The sequence below is a fragment of the Diospyros lotus genome, chromosome 6 (assembly GCF_014633365.1).
Source record: "Diospyros lotus cultivar Yz01 chromosome 6, ASM1463336v1, whole genome shotgun sequence".
Classification (NCBI taxonomy): Eukaryota; Viridiplantae; Streptophyta; class Magnoliopsida; order Ericales; family Ebenaceae; genus Diospyros; species Diospyros lotus.
Genome location: NC_068343.1, coordinates 17,654,516 through 17,674,552, shown reverse-complemented (window position 1 = coordinate 17,674,552; position 20,037 = coordinate 17,654,516). Strand labels below are relative to the sequence as shown.

At 35.2% G+C, this 20,037-nt stretch overlaps 1 protein-coding gene across 1 annotated transcript; it reads right to left on the bottom strand.

Annotated features, from left to right (window-relative positions):
- Window positions 1–17,421: 17,421 nt before the first annotated feature.
- Window positions 17,422–20,037, bottom strand: LOC127804924 (linamarin synthase 1-like). The gene is made up of 2 exons (XM_052342027.1): window positions 19,115–20,037; window positions 17,422–19,023 (listed from the first exon to the last, which is right to left on the bottom strand). The coding sequence occupies exons 1-2, from the start codon at window positions 19,629–19,631 to the stop codon at window positions 18,080–18,082; spliced, it is 1,461 nt and encodes a 486-aa protein (XP_052197987.1). The 5' UTR covers window positions 19,632–20,037; the 3' UTR covers window positions 17,422–18,079.

The window sequence follows — 20,037 nt, the reverse complement described above, 5'->3', positions numbered from 1 at the left end:
TGTGGTAACCATCCTACGGCTTATATTTTATTAATGGGTTTATTGTTAATGGATTGAGTTAAACAGTGATGTCATGGTGTCATTCATTTCGACCATCACGGAGCCTTGTATCGCTCCGCTTCCCTTGGGAATGATTCCGAACCCATTGGGGCTAGGTTCCTAGAAAATGGATGTGGTCAAGATCATGAGATTATGTTAATAATTTATTATGAATGTGAAAATAGTTTCCTGTGTTTGAGAAGAGAAGAGAACGTGAATGACATAATGGTGTCTATGTTGTTATGGATAAAGTGAGAGAAATGTTGAGTTTAAGAGACTGAGTTTAATGTTGTCTATGTGTGTCTTAAGGGTATGGGGTACAAAGTCACTGACTGTCTATCGTTGGTCGTGGCAGTGGATGGCTAAATGTATGGGCGCCAATCATCGACTGTCATGATAAGCGCTAGACGGGCCAGAAGAGCTGGTACTACCAGATTCCCGCCTTGGCTTGTGCATATCATCATGTGTGTGCTATATAGGGATTGGGTTGCATTCACTTGGGGACATGCTTTTGTGTGTTATGGGATGTGTGAGCATCTGCATGACCCGGTTGGTCTGAGAGCTAACATGGGTTCTCTAGGTGAGCCGGTGCATTTAGAGGCATTTCGCATGTGTGAATTCTTATGTGTGGGTGTAGCATGGCCTGATGCTTGGTTTATGGGGGACTTGCCATCACGTTTATGCTACAAAAGCCATTACATTTCTTATTTGTTGCATTACATGGTGAGAATGTGCGTTTTAGGTGATAAGTATGGGTGGTAGGCGTGGTCACGGTAAGATCTTGGGGTGAGACCCACGGCAGCATGATCCACGATGTGGCCACAGTAAGACCTTGGGGTGAGACCCACGGCAACAAAAATACCTTGGGGTGAGACCCACGGCAACATAAAGACCTTGGGGTAAGACCCACGGCAACAGATTATGATGTGAGAGATAGGAATGAGCATGTAAAGGAAATGGTATGGGGGTATCTTATAAAAGGCTACCAACAGGTATGTATGTTGGACTTGGGTGCCAGTGTGTGTTTTATGTGGGCCCCAATGACCGTTTATGTCAGATTTATTATATGTTTGTGCATCTAGAAATAAGGCAGGTATTGGGCATGGCAGGATATGACGTTGCATTGGCATGATTTGCATGGGGTGTCATGGGAAGAGTCATATCCTAAACCTATAGCTTTCCTTTCATGAGCTTGCTGAGTCTCACGACTCACGTTTGCTTTACATCATTCTAGGTTAGGGATTCGTCTATGATAGCAGGTTCGTTCAGCGGGATTTGGATCTAGGCCATCGTGTCATGGTAGCAAGTGCAGAGCTCTCCCAAAACTAGAGTTATTGTACGTGTGTTAAAGTTAATGTTTTATGTTTGAGATATATGTGTATTATGTAAGCCAAATGGGCTCACGGTGATCGGCTGTGTAATGATGATTATGAGACGTGATATAAAAGAAAGATTATGACTTAAATAAGGGTTGTGTGTTAGTTGTAGTCGTGTTATTGTTCGGTATTATTTTAGTAATGACCCCCTCACAGATCCTCTTTGTGCACGGGGAGGCTCTAGGAGACAGGCCATTACATGCAGAGCTGCTTGCTACGTACATACATATATATAATTATATACTACATTAATATATATAAAAAATTATATAATTAATTTAAAAATTATACATTAAACCTCAAATTTCATCCCTATTACACTAGTACAATTCCCTAATTGCAACTATGACCTTAAACCTCAAATTAATTTGTATTACAATACCAGAAATTCACAATTAATAATCCAAATCTTAGTTGAAAAGGACGATTTCGCCCCAGTGTCCTCGCCGGGCTATCATTTCATCTCGAAACCACTGAAGGGTTGATCCTTACGTAAAATCGGAGCCCCTATAGGGTTCTGTTGATTTTTCGGAAGCTTTCTACAACGATTCAGTTTTGCAGCCTAAATGGCAACTGCATTTTAGTTGTACCGAAAACTGCTCCTAACCCAATTTCTTTCGATACCATAAATCCTATCCCAATACGCTCATCGAGACCATATAATTTTTCTTAGACAATTTCACTCCAAGGCATTCCCTACAGTCGATTCGATACTTATAACTGCTATTAAGCCAATTGTTCGATGTTCTAAACTCATCGAAATTACATGGCAACCTCATACTAATATGGGGTATTACAATTACATCTTTAAATACTTAATTATATGGAGACTCATCATCAACAGATAACAACTAAGTACCTCAAACGATACAATCCAAAGATACCTAAAAAATACATTAAACCATAACAATTATACATGATCATCAATATAATAATATATCTTGACTCCTCATGAGGAAGCAAATACAGGGACAACTCGCCAAACTCATCGACCACGTCATCACATGCCGTTACGTCTCAATCATCTCCCTGTCATATCTGTAAGTCCTAACTAGAACGTGGAATGTTCTAGGGGCATAACCTATTAGAAGATGAAACTTCTAGTGGGGGTTTAAAAATATGATATGTGAATGCAGGATGCAAATACGTGAACAAACATTTGCCCTATTGTAACTTCTCAGGCCTAGCCCGGCACGGAACCCTAAACAGAATCCTGAACCTCTACAGGATAAGCCTAACGTTGTTCCATCAATTGCCTTTAGGGAATTATGGCTACATTCTGAGGATGACATCCCATTACCATGCACAAATATCAATATGACAATAATGAATCATATATTTCATAAATATCATGCATATATAAGCAATCATATTTTTCATAAATATCATGCACAATAGACAACCATATCATATAGGATAAGATAACTCACCTTTTGAGATAAACTCGATGTTTCTCAAAAAGCGCACATCACCTCGATATGTGTACCCAACCTCGATTTCGGTGCCAACTCTCGAAAGTTGCACCAATCACTTTTCCTTGAGCACATAAATCAAAGAAAGCATATTTAATCACTAAATATCTCAATATTCTAATTTCCTTCATTTTTCCTTTATTTTCTTCTATTTTGCCTTCTAAAAATTCGAATAAATACCATTGACACTACTTTCTCAAATCTAATTCTACAACAATTCATAATAACTTATGAACATCAAGAGAAAATTACTGGATTTACCCGGATACTGCATTTTCACGTAAAACGAGGCTAGTTGGTGCAAAAATCGAGACATCGGGAAGGCAAACACCAAAATTTTTTACACAAACCCCCGTAAAATATTTTTCTCTTTTTTTCCAGAATTTTTTCAAAATTTTCTAGCCCTCCACGTGCCCGCACACGCCCACACGAGCTAGGGCGAGCGGTGGCGCGTGAAGGCCAGCGCGTGCCGGCCACGCGCCGGTCGTCTTCTCTGGCGGCGACTTGCTGAAAAATCTGGCCGACTCCACCACCTGGTTCTCCTCTTCCAGTTGATCATGATGGAACCATTTGTGGCCTGAAATGAGCACCCGTAGTGCCTCAACCGAAGGCTTAAAGCCTCGGCCATCACTACCACCTCCCAACTCCGGCAACTTCGATTACCCCATCAAACCATCACCAAAATGCCTGAAAATACCCAGAATGGATCTTTAGGCTATGGGCAACAAAAGCCCCTTAATTTGGCCTCTCAATTCATTCGAAAATGCGACCGATTTGAAACTCAAAGCTTCCCAAACCCTCGGCCACCTCTCGACTATTTATAGTCAAAATCGAACGATGAAACCCCTTTGACCGCCTTACCTGACCCCTTAAGAGCTTCAACCTACCTCAGATCGACCTTGAATCACCCTCACCCGACCACAAAAGAGAGTTGCAAGTGTGCTACAATTTGGCCAACTTTTGGTTATTTTTTTTTTCCATTTTCGGCCACCCTCGTGGGCTTTGTCGGCTCTTGCCTTTACAAAAGATGCTCCCCGACCATCCCTCTTGTCATCCCTTTGGTAAAAATTGATGATTGGATGGGTTGGTCGGCCATGGCTGCCTGGAGGTTTTTCTTGAAATTGCACTTAGGCCCCTCAAACTTTGGCTTTCTTACTTTGGCCCATTTTCATATAGCCCCTCAACTTTTGATAATTGCCTATAAATCTCTCAGGTCCTAAAACATCCATTTTACCCTTGAAGATTCTAAAAAAATATCGTTTTGACCTCCCTCTAACAATTCTAGAAAACTGCACTTAGGCCCGAATATTTGTTTTGGCCCTAAACCTCTTCGTTTCTTCCTGAAACCACTAAAGGGTTGTTCCTTATAAAAAAATGAAGCCCCCTAAAGCTTCTGTTGACTTTCTGAAAGTCATCTATAATAATTCGGTATTGCAACCTAATTGGCAGCTGTATTTTAGTTGTACCGAAAACTATTCCCGGTCTTATTTTTTTTCGATGCCATAAATCATGCATCGAAATACTCGGCCATATCATTTTCCTTTGGCATCTCGGCTCCGGGACACTCCCTACAGTCGATTTGATCAATTTTTCAGACTATTTAAATACCAATCTTCCCCGAAATTTTATTTTTCTAATAAAACGCTTATTTTCAAATAATCCTAATTTCTTAGGTATTACACCTGTGCACTTAATTGTGAATGGAGATTATTTCTATTGTCATGTATGGATTGCGAAATGGAAAGTTGAACTGGTTGAAATTCGATTTACTCCATGATCCCACAAACTCTTAGTCTTCATCATTGGTCATCATCACATGATTACTCATAATTGTTGCTTGTATGGCTCTGTCCTGATCAATAATTATTCTACCGGGAGCCTGATTATGCATACATTGAAGCTATGTCCTAAAAAGCCAAACAAAGGTCTCTGTATCCTCATTCAACAATAGACCACAACCGAGCAAGGTTGACTATCCATGGTGATTCACTCCTACAAAAGAAACAAAAGGCATGTCGTACTTATTAGTCAAGTATGTCCTATCAAATGTTACAACATCTCCGAACTCCTTATACGCTTGCCTGCACCTGTTATCGGCCCAATTACAACATCTTCGAACTCCTTATACGCTTGCCTGCACCTGTTATCGGCCCAAAATACATTCTTCATCCGACATTTCTCGTCCAAATCCATACTAAAATAGAAACCAGGACAACTTGTTTGCATTTTTGAAATGTATCAAATTTAATAAAAAAAGATGTCAAATTTAATTAGAATTAGTGATGTATTGCAATTATAATAGTCGCAAATTAAATACCTTAACTATATGACATTGTTATCAAAGGCTTAAAATCTTTTTCTTCTCTTCCCATCCTGATCATGACAATATTAATGGGACTAACTAAATATCATAATTATTATATGTGTGATAATTATCACTCAAAATCGTTATTTATCTGTTATTAGATTTCCTAATTTGACAATAACTATAACTTCAAATTTGATTGTGATTATGATGTTGTCAAAATTGATTTTATGTAAAATTTATCTCATCTAGAAGAATATCCTCATGCATCATCTTTTGATCAGAATATGATTTTATATGTTCATCCATATATGATTTTAGGTCTATAAATAGGTGTCCACGTCATTTGAAATCAAACATTGAGTGTGTGTGCCAATATAACTTTTATATTACCAATATTTGGTTAGTTATATTTTGCTCTTTTTGCCTATGGTATTTCTCGATTTGGGTTTTTTACGTTAAATTATATGTTCGTGTGTGATTGTTTGGTTTGATTGTGGTTTTTATTCAATCCAATTTCGTAATAAACTAGTATCAGAGTCATTGCATTAAACCATCAACATCTAGCATATCTCAGCCGTTGATTTGCATCATCACATCATCTTCTTCTTCTTTGTTTTCAAGCAATAACCATCACTGTCACTAACACTAGTTGCCGCTTTTGCCACCGTCGACCCCACTGCCATTAGCTGTTGTCACTGCCGTTGCCTCCATTCATCTTCTTCTTTATCAAAGCCTCTACCAAATCTAAAACCATTGCCTCTGTTCGTCATTCGTTGTTCACCAATCATTGATCGTTGTTGTTATCAACGACATTGTCTTCTTTGGTTATCTTCGCCGATAACCCTGTCTCGCCATCGCAATCGTTCAACCATCTTCTTCCAATCGTTGGCCGTTTCTTTGGGTTTTTTCCTCAGCCACCAGCGTTCGCCATTAATCGATGCCTTACCGGCCGCCTTGCCCTCTGCCGTTGTCGTCACCGATCACTACAAAAAATCAGTGTTTTAGCGACTAAAAATTCCGTCACTAAAACATAAAAATCCGTCGCTAAATTTTTTAGCGACGGATTTACTGACGGGTACCCTTCTGTCGCTAAAAATGGCGTCGCTGAAATTTAGTGATCGGATTAGCGACGGGTATTTTTTAATGACGGAATCAGCGACGGGGGTTACACCCGTCGCTGATTAGCGACGGAGTTGACCCGTCACTAAATTTGAATTATTTTATTTATTTATTTTTTTTTATTTTTTAGCCACGAGGTTGAGCCTGTCACTAAATTTTAATTTTTTTTATTTGATTTTTTTATTTTTTAGCGATGGGATTTAGCCCGTCGCTAAATTTAAAATTTTTTTATTTAATTTTTTTTAATTTTTGAACGACAGGTGTGAGCCCGTCACCCGTCGCTAAATTTAAATTTTTTTTTTTTAATTTTTTTTTTATTTTTTAGCAACGAATCTGACCCCGTCGCTAAATTTTAATTTTTTTATTTAATTTTTTTTATTTTTTAGCGACGGGTGTGAGCTCGTTGCTAAATTTAAATTTTTTTATTTAGTTTTTTTTATCTTTTAGTGATGGGGCTAACCCCGTCGCTAATTTCATCGCTAAATTCAACCCTAAAATTCAAAATTCAACGTGCGCCAGGCCCCGACTTCCCCTCTGTGCACCACGTGGCTGCGTCTCTACTCTCCACGTGGCAATGCTAGATATTACTCCCCCAACTATTATTCTCAAACTTTCTACCGGATTCGAATCCCTAACCTCTCGTGACCAAGTTTCGCGCGCGAGCCAGCTAATCTAGAAGACTTCTTGTTTATTGTTATACATAAAATATATTTATAATATTCTCTTCCAAATATTCTAGAATTATATTTATACACCAAAATTTCTTCAACTTATTTAATAATAATAATTTTAATTCAAATAAAACTAAATTTTTCATTATTAATTCAAATAAAACTTTATTAATTATTATATTAGCAGTGAAAAAGTATGTTTTTATTTTAATTTTGATTTATAATATTTTTAAAAATTATTAATTTAATTTTTACTAATATTATTGTTAGTAAAAATTATTATGATATGTTTAACTGAAAAATTTTTAATTTGTACTTAATTTTTTTTATTTTTTTAGCCACGGAGTGACTCGTCGCTATATTTTGATTTTTTTATTATTTAGCGACGGGAGCAACCGTCACTAAATTTAAATTTTTTTATTTTTTTATTTTTGTTTTGTAGCAACAGGGTTGATCCGTCACTAAATTTTAATTTTTTTCTTTTATTTTTTTTTATTTTTTAGCGATGGGGTTCAGCCCGTCGCTAAATTTTAATTAATTAATTTATTTATTTTTATTTTTTAGCGACGGGATTTTGCCCGTCGCTAAATTTTAATTTATTTATTTATTTATTTAGCAATGGTATTGGCGCCATTTCTAAATTTTATTTATTTTTATTTATTTATTTTTATTTTTTAGTTATGAGATTTTTCGCGTCACTAAATTTTAATTAATTTTTTTATTTTTTTATTTTTTAGCGACGGGTTTCTACTAGTTGCTAAATTTTATTTTTTTTATTTTTTAGTGATGGGATTGACCCGTCGATAAATTTTAATTAATTTATTTATTTTTTTAAAATGTTTAGCAATGAGTTGACCCTGTCGCTAAATTTTAATTAATTAATTTTTTTTTATTTTTTAGTGATGGGGTTTTGCCCGTTGCTAAATTTTAATTTATTTATTTATTTTTTTAATTTTTAACACTAAATTTTAATTTTTTAATTTAATTTTTTTTATTTTTTAGCGACGGGGTTTTTTAATTTTTTAGCGACGGGTTGACTCGTCGCTAAATTTGAATTATTTTATTTAATTTTAGTTAAATCATTTTTTATTTTTTAGCGACGGGGTTGAGCCCGTTACTAAATTTGAATTATTTTTTTTATTTTTTAGCGACGGTTGAGCCTGTCGCTAGATTTTAATTCTTTTATTTAATTTTTTTTATTTTTTAGCGACAGGGTTGAGCCCGTCGCTAAATTTTAATTTTTTTATTTTTAGTGACGGAATTTCCATCACTAATTCCGTCGCTAAATTTAGTGACGGGGTTTCCGTCGCTAAATTTAGTAACAGGGTTTCCGTCGCTAAATTTAAAAAATATATAAAAAAATTAGCGACGAAAATTCCGTCACTAAAATACATTTTTCTTGTCGTGGATTGACTTTCTTCACGCTTAGCCAGCTGTTGTTCCAGCTTCTCGTCACTATCTATCCTTGCCTCAGTTGTTGTTTATGCCATTAATAGCCATTCAAGCTTCACCCAAATCTAGGTTGACTTACAGACCCATCAAGACCCACTCCAGACCCAATAGCTAGATCAAACAGATCCATATATGTTTTTTTGCCCAAATTTGGCTTAGATTTGGTATTTTTAATTCGTTTTTCAGTTGGATTTATTATTTAAATTATTTGATATTATTTGGGGATATTTAATGACTTCATTGAATTACAATATTTCTTTATTAGATTGAAATATCAAATTTTCACTATGGCAGGTTAAGATACGTGTAATTTTGGCATAGATAGATTTAGACGATGCACTTTTAGCCTTTGAAAAAATGCCACAATCATGGAATATTGAAGAAAAACAACGTAAGGATCATAAGGCATTGTCTCAAATATATTTGCATTTATCAAATCAAATTTTGCAGGATATTTTGAAAGAAAAAATCGTTGCCGCTCTATGGTTGAAACTGGAATAGCTATGTATGACAAGGAGTTTAATCAGTAAGTTACATTTAAAGCAAAGATTATATTCTCATCTAATGGCTAAAGGTACATTTGTTGAGAGTCATTTAACAATTTTTACAAAAACTGTCTCTGATAGAGGTTAAGCATGATGATGAAAATTTGGTTCTAATTTTGTTATGTTCTCTACCAGACTCGTATTCAACTTTTAGTGACACCATACTCTATAGTCGGCATACTCTCACCTTAGATGAAATTTATGATACTTTATTCTTGAAAGAAAAAATGATAAGTAATTGGGGACTTTTGAAAATTAGGGGAAAGGTTTATTAATTAAAGAAAGAACACATGATAGAAATTCTGATGGTAAATGGAAAAGTAGATCCAAGTCAAAGAAGAAACAAAAAATTTGTAATTACTGTAAAACGAAAGGACACATAAATAATGAGTTTTATAAGTTGTAGAATAAACTTAAAAGATAGGAAACTAACCAGAAAGGAAAACATCCAGAAACTTCATGAGAAACTAATGTTGTTGAAAATAATAGTACTGATGGAGAACTTATGGTGGTTACTAATGAAGTTACTAAACCTAGTGAAGATTGAATCCTTGACACAACATGCACGTTTCATATGTCTCTTAATAGGGATTGGTTTTTGACATATAAAACTTTGAATTCAAACGATGTGTTGATGAGAAATAATTATTCTTGTAAAATTGTTGACATTGGAATTGTTAAAATTAAGATTTTTGATGGTATTGTTTGAACTTTAACTGATGTCGGATATGTTCTTGATCTTAAAAGAAATCTTATTTCATTGAGTACTCTTAATTCGAATGGGTACAAATTCATTGGTGAAAGTGAAGTTATTAAGGTCAGTAGAGGTGCTCTTATTGTGATGAAAGGTATAAATAGTACGATTGATTATATGTTCTACGGTTGCAGGTGATGCTTATGTTTTTACTTTTTCTTTATCTGATACTGATCTCACTCAGTTATGTCATATGCGTCTTGGACATATGAGTGAAATATGAATGGCTAAATTGAGCAAAAGAGAACTTCTTAAAGGGCAGAGTATTGGAAAATTAGAGTTTTGTAAGCACTGCATTTTTCGTAAGCAAAAACTGGTTAAATTTACTAAAGGCATTCACAATATGAAAGGTATATTAGACTATGTCCATTCAGACTTCTGGGGTCCAGCCAGAGTACCTTTTGCAAGTGGTGCCAAATACATGTTGACTTTCATTGATGATTTTTCTAGAAAAGTCTGGGTATTCTTTTGAAACAGAAGATTGAAGTTTTTGCTACTTTCAAATAGTGGAATACCATGATTGAGAAACAAACCGATAAATAGATCAAGCGTCTCTGCACAAATAATGGTTTAGAATTTTGTTCACGAGAATTTAATGATTTTTGTAAGAAAGAAAAAATTCTAAGACATTTAACAGTTCTAGATACGCCACAACAAAATAGTGTAACCGAGTGGATGAATAGAATCTTGATGGAAAAAGGTACAGTATATGCTATCTAATTCTAATTTATCTAAGTCTTTTTGGGATGAGGCTGCTTATATGGCATGTTTTCTGGTTAATCGGTCTCTGTCATTTCCTATTGATAAGAAATAAAAGAATTATGGTCAGGTATTCCTGCAAATTATTCTAATTTAAATTTTTTTGGATGTCCTGTATTTGTTCATATTGATAATGAAAAATTAAAACCAAAGTCTAAATGGTGTCTCTTTGTTGGTTATAAGCTTGGTGTTAAAGGTTATAAGTTATGGGATCCAGAAGCGTCTAAAGTTATGATTAGTAGAGATGTTATTTTTAATGAAATTGTTATGCTTCGTGATTTCGTCTACAAAAGAAACTAATCTACAAGTCACCAAAGTTTTGATATTCAGGTGGATCTTGAAATCAACAATAGTCAAACATCTGAGCCGTCATCATCATCTTAGATTAAGTCAAGCTCCAAGTTAAGTCCAAAAGAAAGTGTCGGTTCATTAGATTATTATATTGCTAAGGATAGACCCAGAAGAAATATTAAACATCCTCAAAGATATGCTGAATCTAATCTCATTGCATATGTTTTGAATAGGGTTGAAGATATTGAGTGTAGGGAAGAGCCTTCCACTTATTTTGAAGCAGTTAATTGTATTGAATCTGAGAGATGGATTTCTGCAATGCATGAAAAGATGGAAACAAAAACGATACTTGAAAATTGACAAAACTACCTGAGGATAGGAAAATAGTTAAGTGCAAATGGATATTCAAGAGGAAAGAAGGTACACCAGGAGCTGAAAAAGTAAGATACAAAGCCAGACTTGTAGCAAAAGGATATAGTTAAGTTCCAAGTGTGGATTTTACAAATGTATTTTTCGTAATTGTGAAACACAGTTCCATCCGGGCACTACTTGGTATTGTGGCTATTCACGATCTTAAATCAGGATAGTTGGATGTTAAGACAACATTCTTACATAGGGAATTTGATGAGAATATCTATATGCAGCAACCAGAGGGTTTTAAAGTTCCAGGCAAGGAAGGCTATGTGTTTGTTGAACAAATCTCTATATGGTCTGAAACAGTCTCCTTGCAGTAATATAAAAGGTTTGATTCATTTATAATTAAGCATAATTTCAATAGATGCAGTTATGACAGTTGTGTCTATTTTAAAAGGAACAAGAACAAGTCCTTTATATATCTGCTTCTATATGTCGATGATATGCTAGTCGCAATGAAAGATAAAGACGAGATAAAGAGATTGATGATAGTATTGAAATGCTATGGCACCCACCAAGAGGGGGGGTGAATTGGTATATAAGAAATAAATCTTATTCCAAAAAAAAATTATTTTGATAAACAGAGATGTCATCTGTGAAGACCACAGATTCATTAAACCTCAAGACCTTAAAATGGTATGATGACGTATCAACCGTGTGAAGATAATCTCGTTGTGATAATAATGAATATAAAATCTTTGTAGGCGAGATGATAAATATAGAAATTAAGTAGGGTATATAAGGATGCTGAAAAGGACAAACAAATAGAGAACACAAACGTAAGAGACAACGATTTATAGTGGTTCCGTTTTCCAAGCCTAATCCACTACCTTAACTTCCCACTAAGGATTTTGAAACAACTCCACTATCAACCCCTTACTCAAACTGAGTAGGTCCTCTAGTCCGCGACTAGGAAATCCTCTAGCTTACACCAGGTAAACTATAACGAATACAATAAAAATAAATCTAAGAGTTAAAAACTCTTAGTACAAATCATCTCTACAATAAACACAAGACTATTAATGAATGAAACAGTAGAATGCAAAGCCTCGAAATGAAAAACAAGAGAGAGTACAACTTGAAAGCGCAAATGCAAAGTGTTAGAGTTATGCCCCACGAGCCAATTATATTTACATGTAATTGATCATTCTTTACATTTTGATTCTTTATCTTCAATCAATTGTTATTGCAAGGCATTATGTTTTTTATTTGTTATTGATGGTTATCATCATTATTTATTGTAATCCATATTTGACAAAGTTCATAGATCAAATAGGCTCATGGAATATGGTCGTGCATAGAGATGACGATCATTAAACATATTCTTTTCAAGTCTTGATCTTAAATGTTCCTAGTCATAGAGTTATTAGGATTGGACACTAATAACTCGGATAGACTAGCACATATAATGCATACTCAATTAGGAGAATGTCTCGTTTCATAGACATTGGTGTGAGGACACTAGTGCATATATGTGGGTGCTTATTATAAGAATAAGTATGCTGAACTAACCCGCTATAGAATTCCTAATGGTTATTATTTAATGTCGAATTGGAATTCTTGTGTTGAAATAATGCAGATTGATCCTTAGACTTGAGATATCATGGTAGTCTTATATTTGACTGATTACGCTTTGGTTCTTTTTTGGATTCTAATGGAGTCATTAACAAATTATCATTGGGCGTAACCTTATCACATATGAAGGCTTGTGAATGTCGAAATAGGATTCATCACTTATCGATAAGATGAGAAGATGTCCTATGTATTCCGATGATTTCATGACTGAGGAAATCCTTGGCCAAGGTGAGGTGGAAATCAAAATGTGTTTTGATTTCGCCTATCAAGTCATAAATCTGGAATGGATGCACAGTTATTAAATGATTAGAGTTTCGTCATAAAACTATTCCCTAAATTCAATCGGGACATAGATTGATGAAAGGATTTTACTACACGGTAATTGCAATTGAAAAGGTTCGTGTTTTTCCATCGTTGGCTAGGTATTCATGGCATGTTACTAGACGTTAACCATGATATGTAGGGTGTTAGAATTAATTTAATTAATTCTAAAACTATTAATTAAATAGTTTAATTAAGAAACCCATGATATGTGTTAATTAAGAAGCCCATAAGTTTAATTAAATCTAATAAGTTGGGCCTTCATATAGCCCAATAGAATTGGCCCTACATCTAGCTCAATGGTGGACTTAAGGGGTCACACACTTAGGTCGAGCCTGTTCCACAATTTAAAAGAGAGATTCGGCCCAATGTGATTAAGGGCCGGGCCTAAATTGTTTAGAGGTTTTAACTCTATAAATATGCCGCTTAAGAAGCTGAAAAAAGAGAAGAAATCTAGATCTCTCAAGAGGCGCCTAAGGCTGCTAGCACTACTCGAGGCGTTCGTGGAAATGGTCGATCGTGTGGACCGACTTGGAGAAGTTCGCGCTTGCGACTCTACGGATCATAACCGGGCAGAATCAAAGCTTCACGGTCGTTGCTTTCCTAACACAAAGTGTATGCTCGGTAGTTGATAGTTATAAATATTCTCTGCAGCCTTCAACTCCTTCAACCACCCATTTATAGATGATGGTGGAAAAATCCAAAAATTGAGTCGTTGGGGTAGTTGGGCGAGCATTAAATGTGGTAAAAAACGAGCTATTATAATTTCTGCTAAAGGCTTAATCGACAGAAGAAAAAATGGTTAGTTGACAGAATTAGATAAAATAATAAGCTTGGTTGACAGACAAAATAGGTTAGTCGACCAAGTCACAAAAATAATAGAGCACTTAATCGACCAAGACAAAAACAGGCATGACACTTAGTCGACCAAGACTGACCTTTTGTCGACTGACTTAAAAGAATTAGTTGACCAAGACATAACAAATATACTGTTACTCGACCAATCACTATAAGAAAATTTAAATTTAGTGACGGATTTTGTGACGGGAACATACCCGTCACAAATTAGTGACGGATTTAGTGACAGACACCCATCACTAAAAAATTTAAGGTTAGTTTTATATAAAATTTAAGATTTAGTGATGGAGCTAATAGCCCCGTCACTAAACAATGACTTTAAAATTCTGCCCTCCCTCTCTTCTCCCCGCGCTGTTTTCTTCTTTCTTATCTCTCTCTGCAATTTCTCTCTTCTCCCCCATCTCCCTCCGTGCTGTTTTCTTCTTCCCTATCTCCCTCTGTAATTTCTCTCTTCTCCCCCATCTCCCTCTGCAATTTCTCTCTTCTCCCCCATCTCCCTCCACGTTGTTTTCTTCTTCTGTTGCTGCCTCTTGCCGGTGCCGCCTTTGTGCCATTACTATCACTTTTTCAATCTCTTGGAGGTAATTTAATTTAAGGTTAGTTTTATTATTCAGTTAATAGTTATTTTATGTTAGTTTAATTTTAATTCTTTTGTGTTGTTTAGTTATTTTGTGTTATTCTATGTTGTTAGTTAGTTTAGTTTAATTGTTTAAAGTTAGTTATTTTTTTGTTAGTTTAATTTTAGTTATTTTTTGTTATTCTGTGTTGTTAGTTTAGTTTAGTTTAATTGTTTAAAGTTAGTTATTTTGTGTTAGTTTAATTTTAGTTTTTTTTTGTAGTTTAGTTTTAGTTTAATTGTTTATATTATTGGTTACATTTAGAAATTAAAATGTAAAATTTATTGATTGTTATTTAGTAGTCATAGTATAAATGTATCCTATTTTGTTATGTAATTATATTAATAAATATTATTTTTATTTTTTATTTAAAACAGTAAAAGTTTTCGATTTCAAATTTTTAATATTTTTTAATGTTAATTTTAAATTATTTCTATAATAAATTTTAAATTTTTATTTATTATATACAATTTAAATTTTCAAAAATGTTTCTTGTTATTTATTAAAATTTTATTTTTTATTTTAAAATTTTATTTTTTTAATTTTTTAAAAGGATCTGTGACGGGGAATTCCCATCACATATTTGTGACGGGTTGTAGAGTCGTCACAACCCCGTCACTGATCTGTGACAGGATTGAAAAATTCATCACTAAAATTTAGTAATGCCCATTTTAGTGACGAATTCCTTTCCCGTCACTAAAAAATTTAGTGACAGAATTTATATTTTTAGTGACCGATTTTTCCATCACTAAAAATAATTTTTCTTGTAGTAAATGCTTAAGGTTAGTCGACCAAGACTAAATCAAGCATACTGTTGGTCGACCAATGCTTATAGTTAGTTGACCAAGATAAGTTTTGAAAGATAAAAAGTATTATGTTAGTGGACCAATCTTGCATAATAAACTTGAAATCTTGACGACTTGCGCGCTTTGCTTTAAAATTGAACAAATTTACAAATTTAATTTGAGACTTTAACTTAAATTAATTTCTTTGTGCGAAACTTCATGAAATTGATTTTTGAATACATAGAGAACATTTAATACATTAATTCCAAACTTAATGAAACTTACATTATTTGTCATTATATTATATTTGTCATTATCAAAACCATTTGATCACAAGAGTAAGATATCAATTGAAAGCTCAGCTCAATAAAAAATTTGAAATGAAAGATTTGAGTGTAGTGAAGAAGATACTTGGAATGCAAATTTCAAGAGACATGAAGGCAGGTAAATTATATCTAAGTCAAAAGAAATATATTGAGAAAGTCTTGACTAAATTCAATATGCAGAAGACTAAAACTGTGAGTACTCCGGTGGCTACACATTTTAAGCTTTCATCAAGCTTATCCCCTCAATCAAATGATGAAATTGACAAAATGTCAAAAATTCCATACTCTAGTGTACTAGGTTGCCTTATGTATGTTATGGTTTGTGCATGCCTTGATTTGGCTTATACAATGAACATGGTTAGTATATACATGGCTAACCCTGGTCAAGAACATTGGAAAACAGTCCATTGGAGTCTTTGATATTTTCATGGTACCATTGATGCCTGTTTACAGTTTAGAAATACTAGAGATGGAGTTATTGATTTTGTTGATTCTGATTTTGCAAGTGATCTCGATAAGAGAAGGTCGCTGACTGGTATGTGTTCACCATTGGTAGTTGTGCTATCAGTTGTCTACTACAGAAGTAAAATATATGACAATTATTGAGGTTATTAAAGAAGCTATTTGGTTAAAAGGGTTGATGCATGGGTGAAATTAGTGAAGATCTTCATGATAGTAGAGTCTATTGTGACAGTCAAAGTGCTTTTTTTCTCACTAAATATCAGATGTTTTACAAAAGAACGAAGTACATTAATGTGCAATGTCATTTTATTCAAGATTTATTGTTCGTGGTGAAGTTACTGTAAGAAAAATCAGTACTCATGACAATCTTATAGATATGTTAACTAAGTTCTTGCTATTGCAAAGTTCGAGTATTGCGTAAATTTGGATGGTATTCATCAAGAAGATTGATTCTCCGTGATTTTATTGAAAGAAATAATTCTAGATAATTCTATTTGTGGATTTAGAGTCAAGGTGGAGATTTGTGATAATTATGACTCAAAATCTTTATTTATCTGTAATTGAATTTCCTAATTTGATTGTGACTATAATTTTGAATGTGATTATGATGTTGTCAAATTCGATTTTATGTGAGATTTATCTCATTTGGAGAAATATTCTCATGCGTCATCTTTTGATCATAATATGATTTTATGTGTTCATCCATAGATGATTTTAGGTCTATAAATAGGTGCACAGGTCATATAAAATCAAACACAGAGTATGTATCAATATCACTTTTCTATTACCAATATTTAGTTAGTGATAATTTATTCTTTCTGTCCGTAATTTTTTTCGATTTGAGTTTTTCACGTTAAATTTTGTATTCATGTGTGATTGATTGGTTTGATCATGGTTTATATTCGGTCCAATTTCGTAACAATATGTACTAAAAAAAGACTTAAAGTATACTTAAAAGCGAGTTAAAATCTCAATTAATGGAACAATTTTTGTTTATATGTTTTCCGATGCCAATAAATCCCTCAATGCCCTATAAGTTTTCGAAGAAAGATTTGATAACATCTTAATTAACAAGCTTTGTGAGGGCATTCCCAACTATACATGGCAGTACACAACTCTTAAAAGGTGACATTGCTATATTCAACACCGCAGTAAGAGCCTGTTGGGTCCTGCTGTTGTGGAAGGAAGAGGTGTTCTTTTTTTTGATAAAAGTGTTTTTACTTATTTTTTATATTGTTTGGTAAAAATATAAAAGCATTTTTAATAATAGTAAAGGTAGTTTTTTTTTTTTTTTTTTTTTGGTTATAGAACATAAACTTAACCTTAATAAACATTTAAAGTTATAACTATTGCCCTCTTATATATATACAAATATACAATTAAAAAACATCCAGTTGTGGCAATTGCCACCTGTTACTGCTGCTACAAAAACCCCGTGGCTGGGGGGTTTCTTGTAGAAGGAACCCACAACAATGAGGGTTCCTTCTAAAAAAAAAATTTGAAGCCCCTAAGTTAATAAATCTTAGATCCGCCCCCTGTAGGTGATTGTTATAACCAACAAGCTGATTAAACATGCTAAAGTTCAAAACTATGCCACTGCCAACTCTTTTTAGCTCAATTCCAATTCTAAATAAGGTGATCCCGACTCCTCCAAATGATCTACCTCCTACGGGTTACATTGAATTCAATCTAGATAAATATTACTTATACAAATAATTAAATTATCGAGAAAATAATCGAAAGAGTCAAATAACAAAAATGACCTCACCCAATTTGTGTCGTCTCACCGCTACCACTTCTTGACGAAGTCCGGGCTTCTCCCGTCCACGACTACTTAATGATCGATGATTGAATTTAATCATCGGTATAAGTAGCACAGTCCATTCACCTATTAGCGAAGCCCTTGTAAGCGTGGGGGACAATTTATGGTCTTAATTAGTCTATACAATGAACAGAGAGTTCTTTCACGAGCCTATCAAAGTTATTGTAAGATGATCCCCCAAAACCAATAGCCTCTACTGCTTTCTCCTTCAATTCCTCCGCGTTCCTCCTCATTTTCTTCCCTCCATCTCCCTCGGTCATCTCCTTAATAATACCTGCAACTTCTTCTCGCGTCACCTCATTATCAAGCTCCATTCCAATCCCCCAATGGGTGCAAGCATATCGACAATTTGTCTGTTGATCCGCAAAAAAAGGCCAACAGATAATGGGAACACCTTCGCCAATGGACTCCACCATAGAATTCCATCCACAATGAGTTAAGAAGACTCCAATAGAAGGGTGGCGAAGCACTTGGACTTGGCAGCACCAGCTCACTAGCAGCCCCCTTCCCTTAGTTTCTTCGAAAAATTCTTCTGGCAAAGCAGCTAATTCATCATCATCACTAATTACAATATCAGGCCTAATAACCCACAAAAATGGGCGGTTGCTTTCTGCAAGCCCCCATGCAAATTCCCTAAAGTTCTTCCCACTCATCACTGCCACACTTCCATAGTTCACGTACACGACTGAGTTGGGCTCTCTTTGGTCAAGCCACTCAAGGCATTTGGAATCCTCCTTCCACAAGCTGGGATTGAGTGAGTTGACTTGGTTATCCGTTACTTCCCTACACAACAGGGGAAGTGGCCCAATGGTGTAAAAGTGAGGGAACTTGGTTGCGATGGCGTCTAAAACTTCTTGTTCCAATTGACCGAAAGTGTTGAAGATGATCGTCGGAGCTTTCAGGCAATTTTGGGCTTCCTCGCCCATGAAATCGAACATGATCCAGTTGGGATCTGTGGTTCTAAGGTGGCTTGGCAGGTCCTTGAGCCTGATGTTTCTCATGCCTGGAATCCAGTCGACAGGAGTATCAAGAGTGCCATCGATCATGAAGTTTTCATCTGAATATACACAAAATTTGACAGTCTTATAATTAATTAATCACATATATAAATCAGTAATGATCAGTTAAAAGCCAAGTAAAATCAGAACCTTTAAATGGGAAAATGCCTCTGCTGATGAGTTCACGATAATGGAGGTAACCCATGAAAGAACAAGCCGAAGCAGTCCAAAACTGAACCTCTGCAACCCCTATTTCCTTTGCAGCCTCTATGGCAAAGCTCATCACTCCATCCGACACTATGCCGGTAACTGCCGGTACTCCAGCCGTTGACCCAAGCCTGCGCAAAAGTTCTCTGAACGGGGCCAAGCAGTTCTTCCTAGTTGAGTCGCACAGCGCCGGGACGTCTTGCGTGGCGTCGGCGTCAGACAAGGGAAGCCCATCGGGGATGGCCTCGAATTGGAATCCGGGGAGGCCCATCACGGCTTCGACTCCTCTGGATCGGAGCAAGCGTCTGTGGTTAAAGTCGGTGTTGACAAAGGTCACATGGAAGCCTGCCGAGTAGAGAAGCTTAGCCAGTAGCATCATAGGGGTGATATGGCCTTGCGATGGGTACGGAACGCATACTACGTGAAGCTTTCTTGGTTGGGGTTCTGCCGTCGATCCCATGTTTTGAGCAAAGCAACTATGATGAATACTAACTGAGTCGAATGGATTCAAGAACTTAAAACCATATATATATAATCCCTGGTCTCATCATGTATATATATCTACCAATCAATCAAATTAAGAAAGGCAGGCTGCAGGCAGCATCAGAAATAAATTTTGGGATCAAACCTGATACTGCATCTCCATGTGCTTCATTAGTTCCTTATACCTAACAAGGATCTCAGAAATCGTCTCCATATATATATATATATATATATGCAGCGGTATGGTTAACAGGTTAAGTCCAGTACTGTTGAAGAAGAAGCCTCTTGAGTCATGGTGGGAAGAGAGAGCTTGGCCAGATACAATCATTGATCCATTTAAAAAGATGATTTTTTTTTTTTTTCTAAATTGCTGAGGAGGTGGG